The 22342-nt window shown below is 44.2% G+C and overlaps 1 protein-coding gene across 1 annotated transcript in view; it reads right to left on the bottom strand.

Moving 5' to 3' along the window:
* Positions 1 to 22342, bottom strand: part of C5H5orf22 (chromosome 5 C5orf22 homolog) — a 236848-nt gene that overhangs the window by 117472 nt on the left and 97034 nt on the right. The window contains exon 3 of the mRNA XM_063925203.1: positions 583 to 1036. Coding sequence (XP_063781273.1) covers positions 583 to 1036 — 454 coding nt within the window. The remainder of the gene's footprint in view (positions 1 to 582; positions 1037 to 22342) is intronic.

Below are 22342 nucleotides of genomic sequence, written 5' to 3'. Positions count from 1 at the left end.
CGGACTAGCCCTCTGCTGGGCGTTTCCCCGCATGTCTAAGTTCATGATCGTAGCTGTGCTAAATTTAGCACAGCTACGATCAACCCAGAATGATCCCCATATTTTAGTTTGATAGCACAGGCTCTTTTCCCCCCATACCCCACCCTTTGCCATTAACAGATAGTTCTTTTAGTGTCTCTCCAGTGTCGTCCATTGACGAAAGATAAACACCAATTCTGGTAGTCCAAAATATAATATACACACACACTTTATGACAGGTGTCTGAATCATGACACTTATTGTGCCTGCAGCTTTTAGAAGCGTAAAAGTTCAGTACTTAGTATACTGTCCAGTATGCTCCCTGTACACTATGATTACGTGAACAAACTATGAACATTCTGTGGTCAGTGTAGATAAAGTATAAAACTTCCCTTTAACAAGCATTGGTTTTCAACACCCATGTGTACCGGACCAGAGGTGGTTTCTTTTACTAATGAGTTTTTATGGTAGCTCTTCATGGATTAATTGATACATGCAGCACAAGCAACCCCTGATATATTAATGACTACTAAAAAAGTTTATAGCCTTGGTCTTAATACAAACCTGTGTGTACATTTCTTTGAAAGGATTCTTTACTGAAAAGAAATCTAGATCTATATCCAAAACATAAGCATCCCCTCTTTCCAAGATTTGAATAATGCTTTTAGCAAGGTTCGCGTTCGGTGAAGACGTGGTGCTGAAATCTCTGTTTGTTTCCATGGTGTCACTAAGGGAAGTGCTCTTTCTCAAACTGTCTTCTGCACCATCACACATGGCAAAGCCGACTCCCTGTGAAGATGCGCATTGAAATGCAGAGGAGAGACCTCCAGCTACTTCATCATTTTCCATAAGCTTTAGCTTTTTAGCAGCAGATTCACCCTTCTCTGCATCTTCACAGCATGGTTCTCTTACAGGGTTCAACAAGATGACATCCAAATGAAGAGGCTTAGGGTTTTCAAGTTGATGTTCAGGGACATAAAGACCATCACTTAGGAAGTAATCATCTGTGCTTGTGACCCTGAATTAACAAGATAGAAAACATATTTGTAGAATACAATTGAAAACTATCATCTCATGACTACGGGTCACTGAAGCAGTCATGATTCAAATCAAATCAATAAATGTGCCTGTGAGAAGTAGAATATTTGTAAAAATCATATCTATTCTCTGCAGCACTAAAGCTCTTGACAGGATCTGAGCAGACTTTACAGAACACCATTAACTCAAGTCAATTCTCTGAATAACTGAATGAGAGCAATATAAAATCCAGTGCATACTTACATTGCCTTATATGATTTGGGTGACCAAACGGAGGAGCAGATGTTTTAAGCCTGGAGAAGTGATAAAGCAGTAGTAAGTGGAAGGTGATAACGCATCAGCCAATCAGCTCCAAACCTGCAACGATTGGCTGGTGCGTTATCACCGTCCACTTATCACTGCTTTATAACCTCTGCAGGCTTAATACAGCTGTCACAGTATATATATATATATATATATATATATATATATATATATATATATACACTGCTCAAAAAAATAAAGGGAACACTAAAATAACACATCCTCGATCTCAATGAATGAAATATTTCTTATTAAATACTTTGCTCTTTACATAGTTGAATGTGCTGACAACAAAATCACACAAAAATTATCAATGGAAGTCAAATTTATTAACCCATGGAGGTCTGGATTTGGAGTCACACTCAAAATTAAAGTGGAAAATCACACTACAGGCTGATCCAACTTTGATGTAATGTCCTTAAAACAAGTCAAAATGAGGCTCAGTAGTGTGTGTGGCCTCCACGTGCCTGTATGACCTCCCTACAACCCACACAAGTGGCTCAGGTTGTGCAGCTCATCCTGGATTGCACATCAATGCGAGCTGTGGCAAGAAGGTTTGCCGTGTCTGTCAGCATAGTGTCCAGAGCATGGAGGCGCTACCAGGAGACAGGCCAGTACATCGGGAGACGTGGAGGAGGCCGTAGGAGGGCAACAACCCAGCAGCAGGACCGCTACCTCCGCCTTTGTGCAAGGAGGAACAGGAGGAGCACTACCAGAGCCCTGCAAAATGACCTCCAGCAAGCCACAAATGTGCATGTGTCTATTCAAACGATCAGAAACAGACTCCATGAGGGTGGTATGAGGGCCCGACGTCCACAGGTGGGGGTTGTGCTTACAGCCCAACACCGTGCAGGATGTTTGGCATTTGCCAGAGAATATCAAGATTGGCAAATTCATCACTGGCGCCCTGTGCTCTTCACAGATGAAAGCAGATTCTCACTGAGCACATGTGACAGACATGACAGAGTCTGGAGACGCCAAGGAGAACGTTCTGCTGCCTGCAACATCCTCCAGCATGACCGGTTTGGCAGTGGGTCAGTAATGGTGTGGGGTGGCATTTCTTTGGGGGGCTGCACAGCCCTCCATGGGCTCGCCAGAGGTAGCCTGACTGCCATTAGGTACCGAGATGAGATCCTCAGACCCCTTGTGAGACCATATGCTGGTGCGGTTGACCCTGGGTTCCTCCTAATGCAAGACAATGCTAGACCTCATGTGGCTGGAGTGTGTCAGCAGTTCCTGCAAGATGAAGGCATTGATGCTATGGACTGGCCCGCCCGTTCCCCAGACCTGAATCCAATTGAGCACATCTGAGACATCATGTCTCGCTCCATCCACCAATGCCACATTGCACCACAGACTGTCCAGGAGTTGGCGGATGCTTTAGTCCAGGTCTGGGAGGAGATCCCTCAGGAGACCATCCGCCACCTCATCAAGATCATGCCCAGGCACTGTAGGGAGGTCATACAGGCACGTGGAGGCCACACACACTACTGAGCCTCATTTTGACTTGTTTTAAGGACATTACATCAAAGTTGGATCAGCCTGTAGTGTGTTTTTCCACTTTAATTTTGAGTGTGACTCCAAATCCAGACCTCCATGGGTTAATAAATTTGATTTCCATTGATAATTTGTGTGTGATTTTGTTGTCAGCACATTCAACTATGTAAAGAACAAAGTATTTATTAAGAGTATTTCATTCATTCAGATCTAGGATGTGTTATTTTAGTGTTCCCTTTATTTTTTTGAGCAGTGTGTGTATATATATATATATATATATATATATATATATATATATATATATATTTAGTGTTGGAGCGAACCTTACTATCTCTCCTCCTTAATACACTATAAAACGGACTAGGATAGGATACATCACTAATAACACTACCAGTAATAATAAATGTTAATGAGGGACAACCTTGATATGCCATATAGTTGTTACAGATACTAGATGCACAGTACAGAGAAAAATCATATAATCATATTTGAATAACTACATATGTCTTTTGCACAGATCTATTCAGTTTTTCTATATATCCCTTGCTATTTTTAAAGTATTTTAAATAAATAAATAGTATGTTTCACGTAAATATAGAAATTAATGGAGTTTTTGTACCCCATTAATTTATTCAGGTATTACATTTTTTTTTGACTCCCATACAGTATTGAAACATATATATATTAGATGCAAAAATTCAGTTTTAAGCATATCATTGTGCACCACTTGCACTAGAATCCCTTCTTGCTTATTTTGCAGTTTATTTTTACTTAGGGGTCAGGAGTGATAGAATACCAAATAGAGTTAGTGGGAGTTAAGGTGCATACACACAGAGAGATTTTAACTATGAGAGATTTTGACTGAGCGTTTTCCCTTGAACAGGCTGTAGGAGATTTTGACTAACTTTTACAGCGATTTTGGCTACGGGCGATTTTGGCTAACTCATTTAAGCAAGGGGATGCTTTTTCTTTTCCAGCGACCTAGCCAAAATTGACTTGCCTGCACAGTCTATTTTTAGCAGCGATAACAACCTGGCGGGGACGCGCATCGCTAGCTGTGTACACACAGAGCAATATGCACTAACTTTCTGAGCAATTTTGACTATATAGTCAAAATCTCTCAGCTATATCGCTCCGTGTGTATGGACCTTAATGTCAAAACATAAACTCGAAGACAGACAAGACTAGTGAAAGATTTACTTTTGCAGATGGTGGCTAATAATAAAATAAGTATAAATAAATCTAGAAATTTAAAATAACAGTAACTAAACGGCACTGATAAAACAAACATGACAAACCTGCTTTTATTATATGAGTAACTTATATACATAAACATCCTATCTTAGCAATTACTTTTATATATTGACAATCTGTAAAGTGAACATAGGGCACTTGAAGAATAACAGCCAGAAATGTTTCAACCTGATAAGCAACAGAATAAATTAGTCTCCTGGTGTTAAATAGTGTTTATTGGTTTCCTTGAATCTGTCTAAAAAAAGAGCTTCTAAATCAATTGCAGTGCTTTTACCCTAGAAAATCTCAAACCCAATTGAAGCTTAGGAGGTATCCGGTCTATAGATTTACACTAAAAAAAGTATACAGTCAATTGGTAGACCACTAATGGTCGACATGCATTAGGTCGACTGTGTCAAAAAGTCGACAGGGTCAAAAGTTCGCCATAATAATGATCGACAATTTTTTATTTATTTCATCTTTTGCATTCTTTGTCATCCACGTGGACGAAGAATGGGAATAGTACACGCACACATTTGCCTGAGTTCCAAAGCTCATTGATGTATATATTTGATATTAAAAGGATATGTATACAATACAACACATGTACAGTATATATATGGTTACAGAGTACAATTACATAAAAAGCAAGAATCCATACAATTACGGCCAGCATACAATTACCATCTCCCTCAACGCACTCTACGCTCCATCTCTGGTTCAGCCTCAACAGCAGCTACACAGAACAGCAAAAACAGCATCTCGCTCAGCACCCAGCAAAAAACAGGAACCCTTGTGTCTGGGATCAGCTATACACTGTGTATGTTGGGGGATAACATGTCTTCCGCTATTGGTCCAGGGGAGGGAACTTTCTCATTCATAATGAGTCATTGGTCAGTTCATATGCAAGCCTTGAAGATGACATCATAGGGGCTGGCCTCTGGTATCCGCCCACACATGCTCCTTTTGTTCACTTCAGAATTGTGGCTTTATATTCCTACATTTAATCATAACTACTCATTGCAATGTGCTACAACCTAATCACAGGCATCAAATTAATCCACTCATTAATCTGATTACTTTGACACCAAGCATGACATGTCCATCTTGCTCCGCTCCAACAATACACATACATGACGATATACTCCATTATATAATTTAAAACCTTATGTCTGGTGCTTGACATGCTTAATTTATGTGCTGTATGAAATATGTGTTGAATATCTCTTTGTGGCATGTCTGTGTAAATGCGTATGATACCATATATTGCTGTGCGTATTCGCAAGCATAGCGACTCATAATGTGTGGGGTTTGTATGTTCTCTCTATGTAATATTTTTGAACGACATAACTGAGGACCGTTCAATACTAAACAATAAATACATTAGTCTACAGATGAATGCATGGTGAAACTAATTGCTTTACTTTCCAGTAAGGTGAGCTATAGATAAACAGGAATGTCCAACAACAGGGTTCCAATAAGGTAGGTGGTATGCAGTGTCAGATGCTTCACTCTCACTTCCTCGTTACGGGTCTAGGATACAGCGATTGGTCTGTGCATCAACTGACGAGATCGGGACTTAGGAGGCTGGGTAATAATAGGATTTTAATACCTACCGGTAAATCCTTTTCTCTTAGTCCGTAGAGGATGCTGGGGACTCCGTAAGGACCATGGGGTATAGACTGTATCCGCAGGAGACATGGGCACACTATAAGACTTTGAATGGGTGTGAACTGGCTCCTCCCTCTATGCCCTTCCTCCAGACCTCAGTTAGAAAACTGTGCCCAGAGAGACGGACATTTCGAGGAAAGAATTTTTTTTTTTTTTTAAACACGGTGAGTGTCATACCACACTCACACCACGAATATACCGCAGAACTTGGCATTCAATATAATACCAGGCAACTGCATGAAAAATACACAGCCACATGCTGAGAGAATATGTAACAGCCAGTGTGTCAACACAACCAATAATAAGACACTGCCTGCCATGGCATGCACAACGTCAGCAACAGCCTGACAGAAAAGAAAAACCACAAGAGTGTAACCATAACCCATAACTGCAGACACAGTACGCACTGGGACGGGCGCCCAGCATCCTCTACGGACTAAGAGAAAAGGATTTACCGGTAGGTACTAAAATCCTATTTTCTCATACGTCCTAGAGGAAGCTGGGGACTCCGTAAGGACCATGGGGTTTATACCAAAGCTCCAGACCGGGTGGGAGAGTGCAGACGACTCTGTAGCACTGATTGAGCAACATGAGGTCCCCATCAGCCAGGGTATCAAACTTGTAGAGCTTAGCAAGTGTTTGAACCCGACCAAGTATCCGCTCGGCAAAGTTGAACCGCCGAGACTCCTCGTGCATCCGCCCAAGAAAAGCCCACCTTCCTAGTGGAATGTGTCACCACCGAATTCGGTAACGGCAATCCAGCCGTAGAACAAGCACGCCGAGTCAGATCACAGATCTAGCGTGTAACCGACTGCATAGACGCAGGCGCCCCAATCACGCTGGGAGCAAACCGGACAAACAGAGCCTCTGTTTCCCCAATCTGAGCCAAATTGGCGACATAAATATTCAAAGCCCTGACTACATGGAGAGACCTTGAATCAGCCAATGCTTAAGTAACCACAGGCAACAAATAGGCTGGTTTCTGCAAAACACCTAAACCACTTTTGGCAGAACTATTATCAGAGTTCTCAATTTCGCTCTATCCACCTGGAAGATCAAACAGGGGCTCTTGTGAGACCCAGCCGCTACTTCCAACACCCGCCTTGCGGATGGCAAAGCCAAAAGCATGACCACTCTCCAAGAGAGAAATTTTAACACAACCTTTCATAAAGGTTCCAATCATTGTGACACCAGAAAACTCAACACCACGTCAAGGTCCCACGGTGCCAATGGGGGCACAAATGGAGGTTGGATGTGCAGTACTCCTTTCACGAAGGTCCGAACCTCCGGAAAGGTCGCCAATTCTTTCTTGAAAGAAAATTTATAAGGCCAAAAACCGCACTCAAATGGATCCTAACTTTAGGCCTGCACCCACACCTGCTTGCAAAGAATGGAGAAAAAGGACCCAGGTGAAGCTTCCGTAATAGCCTTCTTGGATTCACACCAAGACACATATTTTCTCCAAACACGGTGGTAAGGCTTTGCCGTTACCTCTGTTCTAGCCTGAAGAAAAGTGGACTTCACTGGGAATACCCTTTCTGGCTATGATATGGCGTTCAACCGCCACGCCGTCAAATGCAGCCGCGGTAAGTCTACATACACGGCCGGATCTTGCTGTAACAGTTCCTTACGTAGAGGAAAAGGCCAGGGATCTTCTATGAGTAAATCTTGAAGAACTGGATACCAAGCCCTCCATGTTTAGACCAGAACAATGAGGATCGCCTGAACCTTTGTTCGTCTTATGTTTATCCCCTTCAGAAGAGTGAAAACGGAGGGGACACATAGACCAACTGAAAACACCCAAGGTGTCCTAAGGACGTCCACTGTTATAGCTTGAGTGTCCCCTGACCTGGAACAATATCACTGAGAATTCTCGTTGAGGCGAGACGCCAACATGTCCAATTGAGGCACTCCTCACAGACTTGTCGCTTCAGTGAAACTACTCGATGACGACTGTATGTCTCCCGGATGGATATCGCATCTGCAGAGGAATCTATTTCTCCGCAGTTCACATCCGGAACGAAAACTGCTAATATAGCGTTTACCAGTCCTTCCACCCAGCGGAAAACTTTTACGGCATCTGCCATTGCCGCTTTGCTTCTTGTTCCGCCCTAGCGGCTTACTTACACCACTGCTGCCAAGTCGTCCGACAGAATTAACACTGGCAGATTCAAGAAAACTTATTGCAGACAAGCTTCCCAGCTTGACCTTTTCCTCTGGAAATACTTCCCTTGCAAGGACTGCTCCCCGCCCTCGGAGATCTGCATGCATGGACACCAGAATCTCCACCTGTATTTCGAACCTTCGTCCCTCTAGGATGTGAGAACTGAGCAGACACCACAGGAGCGATATCCTGGCCATTAGGATTACAATCTGGCGCATGTGCAGGTGAGACCCGGACCACATTTCCATCTGGCCCCGTGAAAACCACTCTGACATTTGTCCTGCTCATCGAAAAGGCCTCTTAGGCCGCACCATCTTCTTCATCAACGGAACATAATGATGGATTGTCACTGCAAATCTGATCAGACTCTGGATCCTCAGACCTCTTTCCACAGGAACACACAGAACCTCAAACGTTCAGTATCTACTCTGATACCCACCTCCGACATCTGCGTCGTTGGGAACAACAGCCATTCCCTGTGTTGAAGAACAGTCAGAGAGAAACAACGATTTGCACCACTTGTTTCTTGACCTCGCCTTAAACAGGAGAGCGTCTCAGTACAGAATAACAATGGCTCTTACTATTGAAAGAAACCCATCCTACTGCCATCACTCCGGTGAAATGGCAAAGACAATCCTGGATATCAACCCAGGTAAGCTGAATGCGGAGAAATACGCAATTAAACCCTTTTCATCCTTCACGTTTCCTTTTTTTTTTACAGAGACAGCCGGACAATGTCCTGAACCTGACGCAATTCTGGTATGGCGTCGCGTACTACCTCCCCTTCCAGAGGGGAATCGGCAAGATCTATTTGAAAAATCCGTGAGGGGAATCATCTGTAAACTCCAGTATGTCCCCCTATGGATTCTATTATTAACTCACAGACCCAAGTCCATTCCCGGACTGACTGAAGAGTATTAGACGAGTTCCCAGAGGTGTGGGCTCCAGCCAGATAGACCCAGCGACATGCGGTGGATGTCGAAGACACAGAAAAACGACCTCCGCTTCTGCGAACCTAACAAAGCTGCAGAACTCTTACCTTTTCACCTTCCACTATCTTCACGGAAAGGGAAAAAAAAGATTTTACACTTACCGGTAAATCTATTTCTCGTAGTCCGTAGAGGATGCTGGGACTCCGTAAGGACCATGAGGAATAGACGGGCTCCGCAGGAGACATGGGCACTTTAAGAAAGACTTTAGACTCTGGGTGTGCACTGGCTCCTCCCTCTATGCCCCTCCTCCAGACCTCAGTTAGAGAAACTGTGCCCAGAGGAGATGGACAGTACGAGGAAAGGATTTTTGTTAATCCAAGGGCAAGATTCATACCAGCCACACCAATCACACCGTATAACTTGTTATAAACTACCCAGTTAACAGTATGAACAAACAACGTAGCATCAGTCCAAAACCGAGGAAACTATAACATAACCCTTACGTACGCAAAACTATATACAAGTCTCGCAGAAGTAGTCCGCACTAGGGACGGGCGCCCAGCATCCTCTACGGACTACGAGAAAAAGATTTACCGGTAGGTTTAAAATCTTATTTTCTCTTACATCCTAGAGGATGCTGGGGACTCCGTAAGGACCATGGTGATTATACCAAAGCTCCTAAACGGGCGGGAGAGTGCGGATGACTCTGCAGCACCGATTGAGCAAACAGGAGGTCCTCCTCAGACAGGTCATCAAACTTATAGAACTTTGCAAAAGTGTTTGAACCCGACCAAGTAGCAGTTCAACATAGTTGTAGTGCCGAGACCCCTCGGGCAGCCGCCCAAGACGAGCCCACCTTCCTAGTGGAATGGGCCTTGACCGATTTTGGTAACGGCAATCCAGCCGTAGAATGCGCCTGCTGAATCGTGTTACAGATCCAGCAAGCAATAATCCAGCAAGCAATAGTCTGCTTTGAAGCAGGAGCGCCAACCTTGTTGGCTGCATACAGGACAAACAGTGCTTCTGTTTTTCTGACTCTAGCCATTCTGGCCACGTAAATTTTTAAAGCCCTGACTACATCCAGGAACTCGGAATCCTCCAAGTCTCGCGTAGCCACCGGCACCACAATAGGTTGGTTCATATGAAAATATGACACCACCTTAGGTAAGATTTGAGGACGGGTCCGCAATTCCGCTCTATACATATGGAAAACCAAATAGGGGCTTTTATGAGACAAAGCCGCCAATTCCGACACTCGCCTAGCCGAAGCCAAGGCTAATAACATGACCACCTTCCAAGTGAGATATTTTAACTCCACCGTTTGAAGTGGTTCAAACCAGTGCGACTTAAGGAAACTCAACACCACGTTAAGGTCCCAAGGCGCCACCGGAGGTATAAAAGGAGGCTGAATATGCAGCACTCCCTTCACAAAAGTCTGTACTTCTGGGAGAGAAGCCAATTCTTTTTGAAAGAAAATGGATAAGGCCGAAATCTGAACATTAATGGAGCCTAATTTTAGGCCCAAATTCACTCCAGTCTGTAGGAAGTGAAGGAAACGGCCCAGATGGAATTCTTCCGTAGGAGCATTCCTGGCCTCACACCAAGAAACATATTTTCGCCATATACGGTGATAATGTTTTGCTGTCACGTTCTTCCTAGCCTTTATCAGAGTAGGAATGACCTCATCTGGAATGCCCTTTTCCGCTAGGATCCGGCGTTCAACCGCCATGCCGTCAAACGCAGCCGCGGTAAGTCTTGGAACCGACAGGGCCCCTGTTGCAACAGGTCCTGTCGTAGAGGAAGAGGCCACGGATCTTCTGTGAGAATTTCCAGCAGATCCGGATACCAGGTCCTTCGTGGCCAATCTGGAACAATGAGAATTGCTCTCACTCCTCTTTCTTATTATTCTCAACACCTTGGGTATGAGAGGAAGAGGAGGAAACACATAGACCGACTGGAACACCCACGGTGTCACTAGGGCGTCTACAGCTACCGCCTTATGGTCTTTTGATCTGGCGCAATACCTCTGTAGCTTTTTGTTGAGGCGGGACGCCATCATGTCTATCTGGGGCAGTCCCCACTGACTTGCAATCTGTGCGAAGACTTCCTGATGAAGTCCCCACTCTCCTGGATGCAGGTCGTGTCTGCTGAGGTGATCCGCTGATGAATTTGTAGATGTGACCCGGACCACTTGTCCAATAGGTCCCATTGGAAAGTCCTTGCATGGAACCTGCCGAAGGGAATGGCTTCGTAAGTTGCCACCATCTTTCCCAGGACTTGAGTGCAATGATGTACTGACACTTGTTTTGGCTTCAATAGGTCCTTGACTAGAGTCAGGAGTTCCTGAGCTTTTTCTATCGGAAGAAAAACCCTTTTCTGGTTTGTGTCCAGAATCATGCCCAAGGCGGCCAGACGGGTCGTAGGAACCAGCTGCGACTTCGGGATGTTGAGAATCCAGCCGTGTTGCTGTAACACCCTCAGGGAAAGTGACACGCAGGAGCACCATCATTTCCGCCATTACCTTGGTGAAAATCCTCGGGGCCGTGGAAAGCCCAAACGGCAACGTCTGAAATTGGTAATGACAATCTTGTACCCCAAATCTCAGGTACGCCTGGTGGGGCGGATAAATGGGAACATGAAGGTATGCATCCTTTATGTCCAGAGATACCAAAAAATCCCCCCCCTTCTAGGCTGGCGATGACCGATCTGAGCGATTCCATCTTGAACTTGAACCGTTTTAAATATAGGTTTAGGGATTTTAAATTCAAAATGGGTCTGACCGAACCGTCCGGTTTCGGAATTACAAACAGAGTTGAGTAGTAACCCTTTCCTCTTTGAAGCAGGGGAACCTCGACGACCACTTGTTGAAGGCACAATTTGCGAATCGCATTTAACACTAACTCCCTTTCTAGGGGAGAAGTCGGTAGAGCCGATTTGAAAAACCGGCGAGGAGGCACCTCTTCGAATTTCAGCTTGTATCCCTGAGAAACAATTTCTAATGCCCAGGGATCCACCTGTCAATGAACCCAGATGTGGCTGAAAAGTCGAAGACGTGGCCCCACTGGGGCAGACTCCTGTAGCGGAGCCCCAGCATCATGCGGTGGATTTTGCAGAGGCCGGGGAGGATTTCTGTTCCTGGGAACTAGCTGTGTTGTGCAGCTTTTTACCTCTGCCCTTACCTCTGGCAAGAAAGGACGATCCACGTACTCTTTTGTTTTTATTTGAACGAAAGGACTGCATTTGATAATGTGTCGCTTTCTTAGTCTGTGAGGGAACATAAGGCAAAAAATTCGATTTACCTGCCGTAGCTGTGGAGACGAGGTCCGAGAGACCTTCGCCAAACAATTCCTCACCCTTGTAAGGCAAAACCTCCATATGCCTCTTCGAGTCGGCATCACCTGTCCACTGCCGGGTCCATAAGACTCGCCTAGCAGAAATAGACATAGCGTTTATTCTGGAACCCAGTAGACTAATGTCTCTTTGAGCATCTCTCATATATAAGACAGCATCTTTTATATGCTCTAGGGTCAATAAAATGGTATCCTTATCTAGGGTCTCAATATCCGCTGATAATGAATCTGTCCATGCTGCTACAGCGCTACAAACCCAGGCCGACGCAATCGCCGGTCTGAGTAAGGTACCAGAATGTGTGTAAATGGACTTCAAGGTAACCTCCTGCTTGCGGTCAGCAGGATCCTTGAGGGTAGCCGTATCTTGGGATGGCAGCGCTATCTTTTTTGATAAGCGTGTCAATGCTTTGTCTACCCTAGGGGAGGATTCCCACCGTATCCTGTCTGTTGGCGGGAAAGGATACGCCATAAGAATCCTATTGGGAATCTGCAGTTTTTTGTCTGGAGATTCCCAAGCTTTTTCACATAATTCGTTCAACTCATGTGAGGAGGGAAAAGTTACCTCAGGTTTCTTTCATTTATACATGTGTACCCTCGTGTCAGGGACAGGGGGTTCCTCTGTGATATGCAAAACCTCTTTTATTGCAATAATCATATAACGAATACATTTAGCCACTTTTGGCTGTAACTTTGCATCATCGTAGTCGACACTGGAGTCAAAATCCGTGTCGGTATCTGTGTCTCCTATTTGGGATAGTGGGCGCTTTTAAAACCTCGAAGGTCCCGGCGACATAGGGACAGACATGGGTTGACTCCCTGACTGTTCCCTAGCTTCAGCTTTGTCTAACCTTTTGTGCAATAAATTGACATTTGCACTTAAAACATTCCACATATCCATCCAGTCCGGTGTCGGCGCTGCCGACGGAGACCTCACATCCATACGCTTCTCCTCCTCCCTAGGCGAGCCTTCCACCTCAGACATGTCGACACACGCGTACCGACACACCACACACACACACACACACAGGGAAAGTTTTATCTGAAGACAGTTTCCCCACCAGGCCCCTTGGAGAGACAGAGAGTATGCCAGCACACACCCCAGCGCTATATGACCAAGGAGAAAACACCAAATGTTTACCCAGTAGCGCCTTATTATATGTATATGCGCCAATAATGTGCCCCCCCCTTCTTGAAAATCCTCTGTCACCGTGAGTACGCAGGGGAGAGTCCAGGGAGCTTCCTCTCAGCGCTGTTCTGTGGAGAAAATGGCGCTGGTGAGTGCTGAGGGAGAAGCCCCACTCCCTCGGCGGCGGGCTTCTGTCCCGCTCAAAATACTTTAAAAAACTGGCGGGGGCTCTTTATATACATGTACAGTGCCCAGCTGTACATGTATATATGTAATTTTGCCAAAGGAGAGGTTTATATGCTACCCAGGGCGCCCCCCCTGCGCCCTGCACCCTTACAGTGACTGCCGTGTGTGAGGTGAATGGGAGCAATGGCGCACAGCGTTACTGCTGTGCGTTACCTCTGTGAAGATCAAGAAGTCTTCTGCCGCCTCTGAAGTCTTCTTTTCTTCTCATACTCAGTCGGCTTCTATCTTCCGGCTCTGCGAGGAGGACGGCGGCGCGGCTCTGGGATGGACGGCGAGGGTGAGACCTGCGTACCAATCCCTCTGGAGCTAATGGTGTCCAGTAGCCTAAGAAACAGAGCCATGAAACTCACAGAAGTAGGTCTGTTTCTCTCTCCTCAGTCCCTCGATGCAGGGAGTCTGTTGCCAGCAGGCTCCCTGAATATAAAAAACCTAACTAAAATGCTTTCTTAACAGGAAACTCAGGAGAGCTCCCTGTAATGCACCCAGTCTCCACTGGGCACCGTATCAAACTGAGGTCTGGAGGAGGGGCATAGAGGGAGGAGCCAGTGCACACCCAGACCTAATGTCTTTCTTAAAGTGCCCATGTCTCCTGCGGAGCCCGTCTATCCCCATGGTCCTTACGGAGTCCCCAGCAACCTCTAGGACGTAAGAAAAATAAAGGGAACACTAAAATAACACATCCTAGATGTGAATGAATTAAATATTCTTATTAAATACTTTGTTCTTTACATAGTTGAATGTGCTGACAACAAAAATCACATAAAAATTATCAATGGAAATCAAATTTATTAACCCATGGAGGTCTGGATTTGGAGTCACACTCAAAATTAAAGTGGAAAAACACACTACAGGCTGATCCAACTTTGATGTAATGTCCTTAAAACAAGTCAAAATGAGGCTCAGTAGTGTGTGTGGCCTCCACGTGCCTGTATGACCTCCATACAACCCACACAAGTGGCTCAGGTAGTGCAGCTCATCCAGGATGGTACATCAATGCGAGCTGTGGCAAGGTGGTTTGTTGTGTCTGTCAGCGTAGTGTCCAGAGCATGGAGGCGCTACCAGGAGACAGGCCAGTACATCAGGAGACATGGAGGAGGCTGTAGGAGGGCAACAACCCAGCAGCAGAACCGCTACCTCCGCCTTTGTGCAAGGAGGAACAGGAGGAACACTGCCAGAGCCCTGCAAAATGACCTCCAGCAAGCTACAAATGTGCATGTGTCTACTCAAACGATCAGAAACAGACTCCATGAGGGTGGTATGAGGGCCCGACATCCACAGGTGGGGGTTGTACTTACAGCCCAACACCGTGCAGGACGTTTGGCATTTGCCAGAAAACACTGATAATGTCAAATTTCACCTTTAAACGTAAGCTATATACTTATTATGGACTGAGTACGCTATTGGCGCACTGAGTACCGTAAGGGTACGCACTTAGCGTAGCAGACGCTAGGCCGTGGGTGCGAGACACGAGCGGCACAGACGCTCACAGAATGATATACAGTAAACCTTAAGTAATGAAACAGTGTAAGGATATGCTTATACTTTAAACCTTAGCAGCAAAGCACTATACCTTTAAAACTTTAAGTAGCGCTGGTGATACAAAGTATCAGCAGTGCATACACCTTAACAATGCTTATACACCTTAACAATGCTTAAACAAGTTAAACCACTTTGAAAGCCCTGGCAGGAAAGTGACAACACAGCACTGATTTGTATTTGAAAAACCACATGGTTCTAAGTCCACTGTGGATAGATTCTAATAAAAGGTTAAACAATACATATCATACACTACAAACTAACATCAAAATCTAACACAATAACAAGGAATAATATGAACAATAGCGAACGATCGCAAACACAAGCAAACAGAATGAGTACACAATGAGAACAAATGGCAAACACAGAGGATAACAAAATGGCTACAGAGAAACTTACATACAGGGGGATGATTTGCAAGCGCGTCCTGGATTCCAGCCCTCAGCCTTCAATGTGAAAACCTTGCAGAGAGAGTGAGTGACTGGCCCAGCAATGGTGGTCCTTATATACACAGCATACAGTAACAATACAATGATCCCTATAATCTCATGGTTCATTGGACACAGGAATGTGTCTCTGCATTATAACAAAATGTCATAGGTGGGTTCGAACAGGTGGGCTGTGTCTCTCCCCAACTGCTGTAGTGGGTGGTATCCTCTGGATTCACCCCGCATGGATAATGAACAGCAAATATAGTAAATGTCTATAAACTACTTTTGTACATAACTATGCGCAGGAGCGAGCATTCTCTTCCTAACCAACACCGAAATGTTACTATTAAAATACTCTACAGCTGGATACTAGACACCACCATTCAACCTTTAACTGACCCTTCCCATCATGCAAAGAGGAATTTCTCTGTCCAAGAACAGTTTTAAACTAAACATACTTTCTGACATCGTTAAGGGGAATATTCACTATAAAACACACTATGTGGATTAAATATGCTATGATCGAGTCGCCCGCTACACGCTCACAAACCCTACCGTAAATGCGCATACCACGCGCCAAAGCGCACGGCCGTAGAAGCTCTTTTACGCGAAGTGCGAATATGCGCACGCTCGGCAGGGCGTGTGCTCGCGCAGCGGGCATGTGCATGGGGTTAGTACAAGGCATGTGATTCATGATATTTTTCGACTTTGACAGTCCACCCTTTGGCAGTCAACAATAACTGCCACTATCTAAACAATTTAAGCAGAAAAATATATATTACCATGAAATACCTTATTGTGATTGGGAGTAGGGAGGAGAGGAGAAGGTGGGAAATGTATGACCTAGTGAGATAGTAAAAAGCATGTATGTATGAAATCCATGTCTGAGGGGTCATGTATCATCGTGCCGTACATGTTCTAAAAATAAGCTTCGAGGTATTGCGAAGTATACATTGAATCCTTCTTATCCCGTATTAAGGGTCTGTAAGTGGGCTAACAAACTCTACCAAGCTCTTTTCGGCTTTTAGTTCCAACAAATGGGGTGCACATTACTTGATGATACATGAAGGAGGAAAATATGTGAGTGCTAATATATGTGTCTATATCACCTGTCGACTATGTGTGCCACTACCTGAAGATAGAAGAGATGAAGATAAGAAACATGCGTTATAAATGCATTCGTATGATTATATATATATGGTCGTCCTTGGGCGTCTGTTGGAGTCTTGTTGATGTCTTGTTGATGTCTTGTTGATGTCTTGTTGATGTCTTGTTGATGTCTTGTTGATGTCTTGTTGATGTCTTGTTGATGTCTTGTTGATGTCTTGTTGATGTCTTGTCCGGATTGCTGTATCTTTGCTGTGTGGCAAGCAAAGCTCTTCAAGTGTCCATAAAAATTAAAGTCTCTAAGGGTTCATCAATTGTCGGTGAAACAGTTCATCAATGGTCTGTATAATGGGTCATCAAATTCTTCTTCCGAGTGGATGTCTTTTTACCTTGGAGAAAAACAAAGGAGAAACTGGTGAAAGAAACGGACCGTGGAATCACGTCTTATCACAACATTGTCTCGATTGATGGGTCATAAATTAAACTAGTTGTTGTAACAATGCCCTCGCTCCTCAAACTCATCAATTTGGTACTTCGCTTGCAATTCATTAAAATTCGAACACATCTGAATATCAAACCAATTATTATGACAACTCCTAGGATACATAAGAGGAATTTCCCTACAGCAACGATAACATTTTGAGCCCATTCTCCTAAACCTGAGAACCAATTGCGTGGGTTCAACCATGATACCCAGCCGGTCAGTTCATTACCCACAGAAGCAAGGGTAAGGTTGTGCCTCCTTCGGAACTCCCACTTCAATTGCAAGATATCGTCCATCTTTTGATCTATGACCTCGGTTGAGTCGTCAGTGCTGTTTGTGATATACGTACAGCACTTTACACCATACTGAGTTGCTAGGGTGACACAATACCCGCCTGTCACCGCTGTGATGTAATTTAGAACCATCCTGTGCTGGATCAGTTCCGTTTTGTAAGCTTGCAATTCTCTCCCAGTATACCTGAAGGTGTCATCATACATCTCGGTGATATTGTCTATCAGGTTCGCTAGCGCGGTAATATACCTAAAATTTATAACTCCTCTGGCGGTACGGGTGATATCTAGCGCGAGCAGGAGTTGAATCCCGGTGGATTCGTGGATCAAATCAGAGGCTGCATGCTCTGTCCTATCTATAAGGTGTCTCTTTACAATGTGTTCGTAATGGGTGTGAGTGTAAGGAGCTTGAGCATTGCGGTGAACGTCTTTCATTTTATCATGGGTAATGGTCATTACTTCCGGTAACACTCTTCCAATGTAACACAATCCCTCTGAGTTTGGGGCAAGCCACTTATACGCCTTCCTCCCACATATGAAATATGCATCATCGGGGAGGACATATGGGACAGAATATGACATCACCATATTACAAACCTTCCAGGTGAAAAATCCTATCCCTAACTCTCTCATCTGACTAGTACACGTATCAGGTTGTATGATATGCGCACAGTATCCTGGTGATACTTCTCCAACTCGCATGGGCCTACTTCCTAGAGTGTACCTATATTGGAAATATCTTCCACTGCTGGCTATTTGGCGTATAAGCTCTGAGTCAATGGGCATTCTATCGGCTCTGTGTGAGAATGTCATGGTTCGGTTGTTCCATGTCACTTACCAATTTCCCGGCTTTCGGGGATTGGAAATGTTAAAACATATTAAGGACCTATCCACATGATATTGGTGGAGCTTCAAACTAGTAGGCCTACAAATATTAAATTTCTTGTCCACCGGTCTCCCACTCCTTAATTCAAGTACCTCATCTATCGTTAAAGAGTATGGCACTAGTCCTGACTTTCTATGACCTTGAGGTACTTGTGAGCACACCCAGCATTCCGTTTGGTTTAAAACCTTACCCACTAATGAGTGATAGTCACTCAATGGATGACGGTCAATATTGATATTAATGCTGGACTGACATCTCTGGATGCACCCGTCCTCAACTATGTTGTCATAATTCCTACATATACAATTCTCTTCAGCTAACAATCCTTCACAATGTCTGTTAGTGTCATGGCTACCAGATCGTTTACTGATACTCGCCTTTGCTCGGTGATTGTGTTGCTCTCGGAATTCTACGAATCCATCCTGGTCATCAGAACCCATTCCAGATCCTTTCTCGACCTCACTGGTACTCTCACCGAAACAGACTGCTCTGATCAACAACAGGGTCAACAGGAAAACACGGACTGCAGTCTCTTGGGGAGAGTCCATCTTACAGGAGGAGAAAGAGAAAGTTGTAATGGGGTACCGAAAATAATTGAAAAGAAAGAAAAATGTTAAGATAATTGTCCTATAGTCTTGTTGTTCTTCTTGCTCAGATGTCGTCTCAACAGTGCTGTCTCTCAGTCTTCCCAAAACGAACACTCCAGTGATACGATATTCTTTCCGACTCAGCGATTTTTCTGTAAGGAGCATAAATCTTGCATTACCATTTGTCTAACTGTTGTGTGACATACCATCCGTAAAACATGAAAGAACAAAGAGAGAGAACAATAGAAAAGAAACATTGTCAGATTTCCGTTCACCATCAGGCTGTCACACCAACATGTCCATTGGTATCTCTGCACAGTCTCCCCCACCAGTATTTCCACTCTCCACCCTTTGTGTTTGGCCAGACACAACGATGCTGGTAAGATACACTGGGGTTGGGTAGACCTCTGAAAAGACCAAGTAGACATGTGACGTTTGAGTTGTCTGGTGAACGTCAGAGATGAAAAGGAAATTTTTAACGATAAATCACAGAGTTTACCTGGCCGCCCTTGTGTCTACAAGGAATGACCTACCAATTACATTGACTGTAACCTCAGGCTTACTATCAAGGCTAATAATCAACTTCACTGGCTGCAAATTACAGGTGCGGCCCAAAATCTTTCCTATATGATCCCTGATTACAATTGCGTGGGTTATGTTGTTGTCTAGGGGGTTTATATACCTTATATGGGTCGTTACAATTTCGTGCATAATGCCCGTCCCTCTGGCAGTTATAACATGTTATCACATTTGCCTTACCCCCAGGGGTCTGGGGCTTAAGCTGATGTGGCTTCATTGTCAGGGCCTGTCTACTTATTGTCATTTGCTTACCGCCCTGTGACTCCCTGTGTCTTACGATGTTCCGATCATGCTCAATAGCGGTCTCTCTCAAAGCAGCCACCGACATACCTTTCCAATTAGGTTGAGTGGTCTGTACCCTTGTTCTCAACACTTCCTTTAAACCATCCATTAAAACAGAAACCGCTACCTCTCTATACTCTACAATGTGAGGTGCAATTTTCTGTGCATAACATACAATACCGTACTTACCTGTGGACACGACCTCACCTGACCCTCCGTAAGGGGGCTTCACTACTGCCTTTACCGATTGGGCCGTGCCCACCTGGGCGTCTCGTATAATGGCTGCTGGAAAAAGTGCCGACATCGTGCTGGGCTCACTTTCTTGCTTGTGATCCTGAGAGAAGTTTAACATGGGGTGCAACTTGCACGGGATAGAATTAGTATATTTATCAGTTTTACTTCTATCATTATTACATTTATTATGCTTACTATTAACATCATTAATACATTTATTAAGTGCCCTATTATCATCATATCCCAGTATGCCATTCTCTGTAGCCATTGTTTCTCCAGTTGCCATCAGTTTCCTGCTAAGATGGGAACTAGCTGCTTGAGCTAATCCCCTTTGTATCTCCCCTTCCTGTTGCCATAAATGTAAACAGATTGTGTGTCTGATCCTCTGTTTTTGAGATTTTATCAGACATATCCTTCTCCTTAAATTTTGCAAAACCTCAGGATTAAAACTGCCTACCCTGGGAAACTTCTCCCCATCGTTCACAGTCATACGTTCCCACTCATTGCATAAAACCTCTGCGTGTGATCCATATTTTTCACACATTATGTACCTCGCCGACCCGGCTGGCCGCGGAATAATATCAACCTGAACCTTGGTTGATCGTCCCTTACTTGAGCAACTGGCCCCCATTCTTTGCAGGTATTGCCTTCTCAGCGAATTCCTACAAAAACCACGTTCCCAGAGGTAAGGCGACGGTGAAAGTCCAACGAGTGCCTTCACCCACTCTCGCCCACGTCGACCAATATGCCCACACACTGCTTCAGCGCTGGCGTACTCAACCCAGGGCCCCTATGTGACCTCTATTTACTGGGGCGTGTGGGAGTATGCTACCCTCCCCAGTAAGTATCAGTTGCTGGAGAATTCCTGAGTGAACAGCGAACCTCCCTTAAAATAAAAAAAACCTACACAAATCATGTTAGAATGTACAAATAGTGTTTATGATCCCGCAAAGCGTACGCAAATTGCATAATGGGTATCAAGGTAACCAACTAATGCACACAATTACATGCGGTACAGTCGCAATGCGTATAAGTAACTATTACTTATCCGCAGAACGACCAGCGGAATCGGTTGTTTAGGCTGCGAAACCTTCAGCCGGAGCGTATTCTCAAAACGGGCCTATATGGGTACTGCGCCAACCTCCAAGGTTGCGCTCACTACCTCTGACCTTTCTTAGGTCAGGGTCTTCAGAACTTCGTATAGGTACTTTTAACGGATTTCTGACTTTCGCGGACCTCCTGGTATGCTGTAACACTAATTGCTCCTCTTACCTTATTCACTTTTAACGTGAGATGGCCTTCTCCCACGCCACCACGTGTTCACTTCACGGGTATCCTTCTACGAGATCTCGAATTTTCCAAGGTTCACACCCAAATTTTTTTTACTTGCATACACACGCTCTTTCACTTCATATATACTTTGACTTTTCTGTACAGAAAATGTCTTTCATTCAGGTAACACAGGCTAATCCCAGAGGTAATGCAACGAGAGGAGGATCTTTTTAAACTAAATTTTGGAAACTGAACAAATTTGTGCTATTATCTCGTGGCTTCCGTATCTACTATTAAAACAATGCTATCGTGTGATTTGTATTTAGTGGGCGTATCCGTACACACGTTGCATGATATACGCCACGTGTGTAGGCCTTTGCGTTGCGTACGCTGTCTCGCACTCGGTCAGAGACACGTGTACACAGGCCGGATACGTCCGCAGTAACACAAATAACACGCTTCTATAAATGCAAACGATATTTAACTATAATCGTTTACCAAGCACCACACAGTATCTCCTGTATAACCTTTATAACTGGGTCAGGCTGCGTGCGTGTTTCACAATTACTCCCTTAAGTATTAATCTTACTTTTAACTAAATAGCAACAAATTTTCTCAGCACGTGATCAATGCTAATGGCAAACAGAAAGGTAGATATGTGAAAATACACAAAATGCAGGTCTAAATTAATCTACTAATCAATGCTTCCAATAGTAAAATTCATATTGGATAGCTATCTTGCAGAACATACATTGATATAAACACACACACACATAATTATAATATTATATCTATGTTCTATTCACTGTTCTCCCGAGACCCATTCACTCCTCTAATTTGCATATGAATGTGCCTTTGACTGTCTGTAAAGGTGGCCTTTCACTGCCAGGAAAAAAAGCTGTTGGACAGGTTAATTTGCATTTCAATGGCTTATCTTACAACAAGCAGAGTTTAACAGAATTGTGGAGGTAAAGAAGAAGAAAGAAAAAACAACAACTTTGTTTTATATCTATATCGGTGTGTCGTTCTTACATCAAATATTCATCTTTTACTATTAACTTTTTATTAAACCCCAT

The sequence above is a fragment of the Pseudophryne corroboree genome, chromosome 5, assembly GCF_028390025.1.
Source record: "Pseudophryne corroboree isolate aPseCor3 chromosome 5, aPseCor3.hap2, whole genome shotgun sequence".
NCBI lineage: Eukaryota > Metazoa > Chordata > Amphibia > Anura > Myobatrachidae > Pseudophryne > Pseudophryne corroboree.
Note: the sequence above shows the minus strand (reverse complement) of the source record. Positions and strands in the feature narration are given on the sequence as shown.